The 11,538-nt window shown below is 37.1% G+C and overlaps 1 protein-coding gene across 1 annotated transcript in view; it reads left to right on the forward strand.

The window, feature by feature from the left end:
* Positions 1 to 11,538, forward strand: part of adck1 (aarF domain containing kinase 1) — a 61,873-nt gene that overhangs the window by 2,830 nt on the left and 47,505 nt on the right. The window contains exon 2 of the mRNA XM_015381843.1: positions 1,322 to 1,405. Coding sequence (XP_015237329.1) covers positions 1,322 to 1,405 — 84 coding nt within the window. The remainder of the gene's footprint in view (positions 1 to 1,321; positions 1,406 to 11,538) is intronic.

An 11,538-nucleotide genomic window follows, 5' to 3' on the forward strand; every position in this document is an offset into this window, starting at 1 on the left:
GCCATGTGATTGGCTGCTTAGAAATTAAGTGTTACCGAGCAGTTGGACAGGTGTACCTAATAAAGTGGCCGGTGAGTGTATACATCATATCATAAGATTTTTTTAGAGTTTTATATTTGCCAAACCCTTGCTAGTTGGAGCTGTTACCCATCCAACATTTTTTTTCTGGGCTGAACTGTCAAAGGTGCAATTTTTTCTTGGTGAACGGTGCATAAAACCAGGCTGCATGCACACTGCATGGAGGGGCCTGTACCACGTAACTTCAGGCATAAATTCGGCTAAAGAAGTATATTTCTCTCTTTCCCTCTTTGTAGATTGCTTCACATTTCCATGGAGCAGTATTTTCAACCAAAAGTGACATAAAAGACTGTTCAGGTGTCTGCAGGAGTAAAATCTTTGGGGACTTGCATACATCTGCAGAGAAATAATCAAAACTAGATGGCCAAGAGTAACTTTAAACTCATCCAATAAGTGTTATAATTTACAAAGCCCATTCATAAAGTTTCAACTTTATAATGAAATTTTTCACATAGTTTTGGGGTAGTAAAAAAATACAGCTATGGTGCCAGTGTTCTGTCAGATCAGCATACGCTGTCAGACCAGCATACCCATAGTCAAAACCCATTTATCCCTTTAGTTTTGTACAAAAGATACACTTGAAACTTCCTTAACGGGCGTGCATCCCTTAAGTCATGTACAAAAAAACCCAAACAATTTAATTACTTACTTTTTGGTGGTTTTCGAAGCGTATGACGATCTGACCGCAAGTTATTTTTTGTACAGTATATGACTAAGGTAAATGCTGATCTGACAGAATAACGGGAGATCTCATTTAAACGGGTTATACATTGTGAAAGCTAAAGTTTAACAATAAAAGGAAACATCTTAATTCCTGAAATACCATCCTAAAGACTCAAATACTTAAAAGCATAGTATTGCTTAGTATCCTTTCTAAAATTATGCCACTGGGACGGAATGTTTGTATAAACAGATTGACAACATTTCGAAAAAGATAATATCCTGTCATCGGGTTTTGGTCAGGATGGTCAATCTTCGCTTTCTGCAGTGCAAGGGAAACTTACAGGAAAGTAAACCTGGGTGTGCTGACTGAAATACTTCAACTACCCATTTTAAAAGATTTTAATGCTAGATAGAATTGGGGCTTGAACTAAAACCTGAAACAGGTGATGAAATAAAGGGATAAATCAGGACTGTGGTTTAAGGTCGAAATTTTAATACATTAATTTTTTTTTTAATAATTTTTGCTGCTTCTTTCATCTCAAAAAGCTGCACATATTTACCCCCCCTGTTTATGTTTCAGACAGCGGTGATCAGCTACGACTATCTGACGGCCTTCAAACATGTGGACTACGGTACAGAGGAGTACTGGGCCCTCAAGTCCAAGGTCAGTTCTTATGGAGATCATCTTTGCTCTGCATTGTTTTAAAGACAGCTTCAGTTTAATCTGACAGCTGTCAGGTGTATATATAAGTGATTAATGCACTTTGCTTATCAGTTTTTGTTGTTGATGGGGTCACTGTCACAGAAGGAAGTGTCTCATTCATCAGGAGCAGATTAAATTCAGGAATTTAGATGTGTTCCAGGATCCAGATTACCAGAGGGAGATGGTTGGTTTTTAGCATTGTAAAAATACTTGCCTTTAATTAAAAACAGATCACAATTAAAATGCTGGCTGTTGTCATCAGATCAACATTGTCAATGACCTGCTGCCATAAAAATGGAACTAAAGCTTTTTTGATTAGGTATTCCAGAGGGACTTTAAATTGAATCATAATACTTTGTTTTTTTCTCTCATAAAAGCCAAAAACATTATTCTAAAGAGCTTTTTGTGCCTTACGTTGGTGTGGAATGCTTAAGATCGTTTCTCCTACTTATTTTACTGTCAAACTGCTCAATAACTCAAAAAGGAATAAATGCACACATGTGTGCCCTCTACTGTTTAGGACTCATCTGTGATTGGTGCGTTCTTTGTATGATGTCATGCGCCAGATTGCGACATGTACCGTGATAACTTAGCAGTAATGTCTGATTTTAGGAAGGATAATATGCTTTACCCTCTATTTTGCTGATGTTTTGACAGGTTGACAGGTTCTTTTCTGGGCATGCAAAGAACTGACACTTTACATTTCAATGATAAAGATTTATGATTTCTTAAACACTAATATAAGAACCTGGTCAGAAGTAACACTTTTTTTTTCTTTTAGAAACCTTTCAGTTCTTCTGACAAATCTTCTGACATTATGGCAGCACAATGTACAGTAAGGTTAATGCGTTGTGGTAGTTTGCATAGAATGGTTTACAACTAAATATTTGCTGTTTATTTTCCTTAAAATGTCGGAGTTAACGCTCTGAATGCCAAAGAGATATCAATTCAATTTCAATTTTCAATTCGGTTTTTTATATAGCGCCAATTCACACGTCATCTCAAGGAACTTTACAGTTCAACCAGATCATCCAGTCAAATTAATTCAAAGTTTTCTATCTAAGCAAAACCAGTTGATTGCATCAACTTATTGACTCAAAGGCAATCCCCCACAGTAAGCATGCTTGTAGCGGCAGTGGAGAGGAAAAACTCCCTTTTAGCAGGAAGAAACCTCCAGCAGAACCAGGCTCAGTGTGAGCGGCCATCTGCTGAGGCCGACTGGGGTTCAAGGAGACAGAAGCAGAGATACAGAAAGCAGCTGTAAAAGGCGGCCCCGTCCACGAAACACACAGCCAGGCAGACGAGCTCCGAGCCAGCTCCCATGTCAGAGGATGAAGAGAGCACATCCAGCCAGTCACGGTCAGAGAAACAGGACCACACTGGAAAACAGGCCGATCTCAAGCATATATAAACAATGGTGTTGATGGAAGCAGCACAGCTGATATTTCTCTCCAGGATGGTATCACAGCCAAACAGGAACAAACTAGGCAAAGCTACAATGAGAAGAAGCAGAGAGAACATAACATTAGAGACTGAACTAACAGATTCTGCAGAGTGGAAGAATAGAGATGGAATGAAGCAGAATGATGAAATGGGGGTCCCTATGTCCTCCAGAAGTCTAAGCCTATAGCAGCTTAACTATAGAGATAGCTCAGGGTAACCTGAGCCACTCTAACTATAAGCTTTATCAAAAAGGAAAGTTTTAAGCCTCACTACAACATATCCAGCTGTAGGAGTGAAGAAAATTGCACACATCAATTAGATTGTTGTTTCCAATATGCCAAAGGTAACAGAAGCAGCTGGATGAATCCTGATTACTAACAAGGATTAGGACAAATATTTATTTGTGTCATACTGGTATACTCCTTGTCATAAATATTAATGTTATTACCACTTTTTTTTTCTCTAATATGATGATTGATTTTACATTTTATGGAATAGTTTAGAAAATGGCTGGGCGATATGACCTTAAAATCGTATTATGTTTTGTGATACACTGTTGTGATAAAGATACATTTAGTGATTAAAAACACTCTTCATTAATTATTTTAAGTAGTTCTTAGGCAACTGTGTAGCCATCACTGCAATCCCCAGCAATTATTGTACAACAATCACAAATTCTACTCTTCAAAAAACATTACAACTTCAGTCTTTTTTAGGACTCCAGTTTGATAAAGAAGTGTGATGTATTGACAAAGATCCTATAGTAACCATAACTAATCATATTCTTTATATTTGCTAATGCTAAAATGGAAATAAAAGCAAAAAATATGGGAAAAAAATTCACCCATTTTGTTATATATATATTTTTTTTATTTTTATTTTTATTTTTTTTATGGGTTGTTCCAATTCCAATACCAGTATCAGAAATGTATCAGATACAAAAATAGGAATTATAATAGGAATCTATTTACTGCTTAGGCTCCATTAATTCTGACATAGTTCTTTGCAATTACCTTCCACTGCACTTTAATTTAGATAGCTTCTGGCAAAACTCTATTTATTCATTTTATAGTAAAACCCATCTGTATATTATGCTATTGTACATAACTGTAAAAACCTTTTTTTAATAGTAATATCCATCTGTATATTATATTCGGTACATATCCAGTTGTAAATTTACTTCATAACACTAGTGATCTATATATTATATTTATTATTTATAATAGTATTCATCTCTACACTCATTCAGTAGAAATACCCACGTCCTGTATTTATGGAACCATTTTTTATCCTGCACTTGCTGCTATCGCACTTCTGGTTAGACCTAAACTGCATTTTGTTGCCTTGTTCCTGTACATGTGTAATGACAATAAAGTTGACTCTAATCTAATCTAAAAATTAATTCTGGCATAGTTCTTTGCCAATCTTAAAACAATTGTGGTGTGCTGCCACCTGCTGTTTTAGAGATGAAGAGCTGATCACCTGAAATCTGTCAGAGAAAGCTTTATACTGTTCTATTTAGAAAATAAGTGCCTTACTGTAAATTTACTGTATTCATTCATGTTTCTATTCAAGGGCTGAACCTCAGCAGGCCTTACCAGAATGATTAACATATCATAGTTGTGGCTTATATATATATGCATTTCTTATATCCTAAATCATATTTGTTTTGAGCTGTTTAAAACAGGTGTATCTACAAAATACCTTCCCGTCAGTAGGGGTTACTTATGTAGAGAAGGTTTGAACCTAAAAACTACCGTAAGAAGAAAAAAGGAAAATTAATAGTCCTACTGACATGAATAGGTCCTGCTTCAATGCACTTAAGGCAGGGGCTGAAATCGAACATTGAATCTTAGAATTTTTATTTATATATATATATATATATTTTTTTTTTTTTTAACAAAGCAAAGAATATTTTTTTGTATCAAAATTATTCAAAACAAAAAGTTCCTAATTTAATATTTCCATTAAATGAATGCATTTTGATTGTCCAACAGTTTAATGTTTGTGGACGGAACATCATGAACAGAGGCCTCTGAAGTGTTTCTGGTGTGGTTTTTATTTTTTACTTTGCTTGCATTGGCTTTGTTTGCTTTGATGGAAGGGGAAAAATAATTGTTTTCACATATTAAAACTCAAATTGTGATTTGTACTGTCAGTTCATCAGGATTATGATCCTACTTTTAAAAAAATCAGTTATTCGCATTCAAGTAAGTGATGCTGGAAATGCCAATTTAATCTCCCTCAAACAGGCCAGGCTTTCCCTCTGGCATCCGTAGTGGATGACAGTCAACTTAATTATTCTTTTGGGTATTTTATCAAAACTGCAAATACCAAAATATGAAATTGGATATATTTTTACATGCAGGATTTAACAACACAGACTTAGCAAGGAAACCAAACGCTCTTGACACTCAAAACAAATTTGAGGTGAATGCACCATTCCACAGTTCCTGTACTGTATGACACAACTTGGCTTGTCACCTTGGAGACACGGGTAATGTTTACATGCACACAATCTGTATCAAACTGAAATGTTTCAGACAAAAAAAACACAAAAAGACCCAAAACTTTAATATAAAAACAAATCATCTGAATAAAATGCTTAGTCAGACTAAAATTGCCATACCATCTAACCACTCAAAGTGAGACTTTGTCACATTTCGCTCAGTTCGCACTAAATGAAAAATTTGATCCTTGCAAACATTTGCATGAATGAATCAGCATAAACCACCAAACTCAGTCAGATTACAATCTTATCCTGGTCCCGCTGAATCCAATCAGAATATTCCGACTGACATGTTTACATTAAACATTTTAAGTCCTGTTTTTGATTAATTAATTTAATATAAACATAGCTACTGATTTATTGATTGCTACTCAGGATCAAGCTCAAATCTGCTTGCATAAAATGACAGAACATAATATAGCATTCTTTATATAATAGAGGGGCAATGTGACAGTTTGCGTGGGCTTTTACTCTTGTGCTTCAGTTGTGCAGGTCAGCCCAGGTCATTAAAGTGAGCTTTGTGGTAAAAAGGTCAGAAACAACCTGCTCCTAGTCTTGGAGCTCTGCTGCTGTTGGTGTAGTTGCAGGAACTTTGCAGTGAACCTTGAAGAACATGGTTCGGCATGGCTGGCTACGTGGATGGGACTCAAACACTCAGACAAGTGCTCCTGCCCCCTCGGGCGGCGCCAGTTAAGCATGGCTGCACAGGCTGATTAGAATTAATGCATGTTGCTGATTTATTCCAGAGAGGAGACTCAGCTCCTAATTATCCTCAAGTCAAAGAGGTGAGGCTTCAGAGCTGCAGTTCATTCTTTACTTTTTGTGTTGCAGACTGGAAAAGGACCGCAGGTAGAAATAATAGGTCAATGTCTTTTTAAAGTCGGCTTTAATAAGAAAAAAGAAAACAAGTTTGTCTCATTCTTGAGGATGAGAAACTTTAGATTGGCTTATTCATTTACAATGAATATCCCCAGTGGAGGAGCTTAAGTATCTTTGGTTTTGTTTACGAATGAAGAGAAGATGGAGCGAGAGATCGATAGGCTGATTGGTTCAGCGTCTGCTGTAAAGCGGGTACTGTACCAGTCCATTGTGGTAAAGACAGAGCTGCCAAAGGCAAAGCTCTCCATTTACGGGTCGATCTACGTTCCTACCCTCATCTGTGGTCATTATCTTTGGGTCATGACCGAAAGAACAAGATCCAGGATACCAGTGAAATACGTTTTCTCTGTGTTTTGTCTGGACTCTCTCTTAGAAAGGGTGAGGAGCTCAGTCATCCGGGGAGGAGCTCAGTCATCCGGGGAGGACTCAGAGTAGAGCCGCTGCTCCTCCACGTCAAGAGGAGCCAGCTGAGGTGGCTCAAGCATCTAGTTTGGATGCCCCCTGGACGCCTCCCTGGTGAGGTGTTCTGGGCATGTCCCACCGGGAGGAGACCTAGAGGGAGAACCAGAACACGCTGGAGGGACTATGGGTGTGTTCGATTTCAGAGGCTGCAAGGACCCGGTCTACCTGGACTCACAATGAATACTCAAGGCTACATAGGATATACCGGACCAATCCTTCAATACAGTCAAAATGAAGGCTGTATGGCGGCCACATAACGAAGAGTCTTCCAATCCGAACAGGCCTTGGTGTATGACGTTAATGACCAATGAATCTGGCATTCGGAGGATGCAGCCGCTGAATTCGAATTCAGCATATGTTTGTCAGCTGGTCTGGGAACGCCTCAGGATTCCCCTGGAGGGCCTGGCCCAAATGGCCAATCTGGAACATTTCACTTAATAGTGAGCCTTGGTTGGATTCTTCCTGTTTATCATACCACTCAGTTTAAAACTAAAGATTAAACATTCTGTCAAGACTGTGTCAGTTAGAAATAGTTTATCCTATTAGAGATAGACCCGTTCTTCGGTTGGCTGATATTTTTGCAGACATTAGCCAATTTTTCTTGGGTTATGTTTTCTTTGATTTGTGACATGTTTATTTTTGTTTATATTGAGACTTATATAATATTTGTTATCACTGTGTCATTTTACCACATAAATAGAGGAAGAAAAAGCAACATTGGCCCAAAGCATCACCAGTGAAATCTGCTGCTTATATTACAGAAAATGCTAGTTAGATATTATTGATTAATCGAATTTTGGCAAACAGTTTTTCTCACCAATGCACCCTTTGGACTTGTATATCCTAGATTGACATACATTCATCACTTTTTATTCTGGATGTGTACTCCAGAATAAAAACCTATTAACTAGCTCACCGTGTTATACCTCCAGCTCTAAAGATTTTGGGACTAATCTTAAAAGTGCACATCTTAAAAGTGGTGCAACTGTGTTTTTACACACAAAGAAGATCTAAAAAGAAGGTGCAAAGTGATTTGCGTTTGCATTTTAGCAGGCAATGTGCCATTATCATTATGCGGATTACATATGGAAAAAACTGCCCAAATTCATGGGTGGACATCTTAACATTTGAGCAGCAATCTTTGTAGATCAACCGCAACATGCTCACTTATTGCATTTACTATATAAAAAGAATGCATGTGTAATTCATATCCCCCATTTTTCTGAGTCTTTGAAGACCAGGCATTAAGTTTTTTATGGTATGTGTTTTTTTTTTGTTTGTTTTTTTGTTTTTTCTTCAGTGGCAGGCCTGCCAGCTTTTCACACAGGCATGTTTCACAGCTTGGATTTACTCAGACTTCGGGTTAACAGTCTAGAGAGTAAGATTGAAACAAAAGTTTGATTTTGAAAGCAACTTATATTATTATTATTTTTTTTTTTTTTGTCACAAGAAAGAAAGAAAGAAACAGATTTTGTAAAAATGTTAAACTTTTATTTTCAGTCCATAGTATCCCGCCCTGATGTCAAACTGAATGGTACAGTAGCAGCCATTCAAAATGGTCCTTCCCTGTCAAAAGCCAGCCAAATGGCTGCAAAATCCCCTCCAACTTCCAGCCAATGGCCTTCATTGGCGTGTATATTTTTTTACTCTGACTCCACCCTTTCACTGAATTACAGGGTCTGACCACGAGAAAACGCTTCTCTTGAGGTCTTAATGTCCACAAATCATGACAGAATACTTTATATGTTTAAAAAGGAATTGTGGGAGACTGGCCAAGGACCAGCCAATGACCCACAAAGGAAAGTGGGGAGATTTGAATGGCTACTACTGTGATGATTGGCATAAGCATCGGTCTTAAAAACCTGTATGGTTCAATTTATGCCTCCAATCAAGTAAATTGATGTTTATTAGTAGATTCCCAGACCTTACTTTTTCGTTTCTAAGTTTTTCTTTAGTCACTTACTGTGATTTCACCAGTTTCAGCTAAGTTAAATCAAAGCTGTTCCATTGAAGAACAGATTAATGGTTGTGAACAATTTCCTTTTTTTTTTTAAATGTCCTTCATTTAAAACACCCTTTAATCTAATTGGATTCTTAAACATGTTTTCCTTTCTGCACTATGAACGTTCATGATTAAAGAATGACTGGTTCCGGATTACATCAGCCATTTTACTGGCTTATAAAATATGTTTATACCACTTACTTCTCAGGACAAATAGAACATACAGTATCTCAGTCTTAGAATGGTCCTGCTTTGTCAATCTCCTGTTCAAAGAAATGTTTAGCTCTCTGAATTACTAATGTAGAAACAATTCTAGATGTTGGAAAGATTACTTGTGTTTAAACTTGTAACAAACACATCTAGCTTATTTTAAATATGCCTCAGCTGATGATTAGTTGGTTAAGCTGGTTTTGAAAGTGAACAGACAAGTTCCTACTAACTGATTCTTAACTCTGCAGATTTCCTAATCTGATCAGACTCTTGTCTGTGGCCCTTTACCTAAAGAGACAGACTCTTGACGCTGAGCAGATCCTGGCTTCTGAACAGGGATCTGCTTTGATCCCTCAACAATTGAGGAATAGTTTTTCAGGCTTTTGAAACTCATCTGTGAACACCAGCTGCTCTTTCACTTAGTTTAACTCCTGTTTTTCTACTTAATGCTGTAAAGATTTCATTAGGAAATGGGATACAACGTTGAACAAATAATAGACGCAACACTTGGAAGAATACATGGTCTCTAGAACATGCAGAGCATCTGGAAGTCTTGAATATTAGCAATGAACAGAAACATGACCTGAGAAATTACTCGTCTTTCATTATAGCATCTACTATAATCCAGACAGCCAATATCAAAAAGGAGGTTAAAACCATGTAAATCCTGTGTGTCAAATGAAGTCATAATGTCAGCGCCCACTGACTACTAAAATTATTTCCCTCTTTGTACTTGTTTGGCTGCACGGTTAATGAGCTCCTGTAAGTGCTCCTGCACTTCTTCCCGTCGTCCTGGCTGCATGCTCATCGCTCAGCAGAGCAGCCAGATGCTTTCAGCCTCTCCTGAAGAGCTTGATTCAAAAGCCACTTGAGCAGCCAGTTTCAGAGTCTCATCAAAGGCTTCCCTGAGCTACCCGAGGGCCTATTCACAGCCAATTAGAGAGCATCACGGAACAAGCATGCAAACACTCTAAATTCTGCCAAATGAAAGCTGGAACATGCCTATAGAATATCATCAGACTCAGCTAACTAAATGTTTAAGTCTAGGATAGTTTGAAGTCATTCCTTACTCCGTCAAAGGCTCTTAAGAGATGACAAAAGTTGGATTAAAATAACCTTCAAGTTGTTGAAAATTGTCCTCAAATCATTTGAGTTGTATTTTTCTTGGAGTAAATACAATACTTAAAAAATCTTGAAATCTTCAGATCAAGCAAGTTGGGTTAAGTTTAACAAAGAAATAAGAATAACGACTGTTTATATCTTTAAGTTAATTTGCAGATCTTAAAATCTTTAATTGCTTTTTACTTCACCAGCTCTTTGTCTTTCCAGCATTGAAATTCCTCTTTTCTGCAGTTTGGATCATATGACCAAATACGCAAATTAGGCGATGATGCCATTTTGCAACTTCAAGCCATTTTTTTAGAATGGGAAATCTTTATTGAAGCGTTGGCATCAGAGAACATTGGGCACAGACCTTAGAGATGACCTCAGTGGTGAGAAAATGCTGGTAGAGAAGAAAACAAAATAAAAGAACCATCTTTGTTTCTCTAAAATAAAAAAAATCAATAAAATCAGGATCTATCACTAGCCTATTATAGGTGCAAACATGGCAGAGTTGTTTCTGGTATCTGGATCACAACCAGTATTACACCATAAGGTCATTTCTTTTATTTTCTGAATGCAGTGTCACTCAGAAACATTAATTCTTTCCACACAGCCTTGGAACAAATGTTTTTCCCCCTAAAAAGTAGAGAATCTTTGTTTATTTCATGTCCTTGAGAAGATATTACAATCTTTATTTTATGAAACAGAAAGAAAAAAACATATTGGTTTTCTAGCAGAGTTTTTTTTCAAAAGAGGTGCACAAACTGCACCTGAAATCCATTTCTGATTTTATCAATGACCTCGTAAGTGAATACATTTCCATATGGGGGAGTAGCGGCCTAGTGGTTAGGACATAGAGTTTTGAATCCTGGGGTTCTGACCTTTAACCCCCGATTGCTCCCGGGCCCCACACAATGGCAGCCCACTGCTCCCCTAGGGGATGGGTAAATGCAGAGGTACATTTCTCCAATGCATTATCAACAAAGTTCAATTATTATTATAGCCTTAAACCAGTATTTTACAAATTCCCTTTTTTATTTAGAAAAGAGGTTTTTTTTTTGGTTTTTTTTTGTAATTTCAGACATTATTTATTTCCTCTTTTCCACCAACGCCATTGGAAAAGGACAGGTTGCCTACCCATGATACAAGCTTTAACTAACCCTGGTCATAATTCAATTAATTTCAAAAATACTTTATTAATCCCAAAGAGAAATAAAATAATAAATAAATAACATAAAGACAGATTAAACAGGTTTTACATATTCAACCAATTTAGTCAGAATCAGATAGATTTAACTATTATACCTTGACAATGGACAATTTATCCATAAAAATATTTATTCCATATGGTCATCAATGCTGTGGCTCAGTCTTGAACCACTTTTTGGTTATTTGCATAATCTGTTAAACAGCTTATGTTCTGCATATTCATGAAAGTAAACAGCACTGAATTGTTTATGTCTGCTGCCCCGCATTTTGGCGACA

The sequence above is a fragment of the Cyprinodon variegatus genome, unplaced genomic scaffold (genome assembly GCF_000732505.1).
Source record: "Cyprinodon variegatus isolate N-32 unplaced genomic scaffold, C_variegatus-1.0 Scaffold243, whole genome shotgun sequence".
NCBI classification, from domain to species: Eukaryota; Metazoa; Chordata; class Actinopteri; order Cyprinodontiformes; family Cyprinodontidae; genus Cyprinodon; species Cyprinodon variegatus.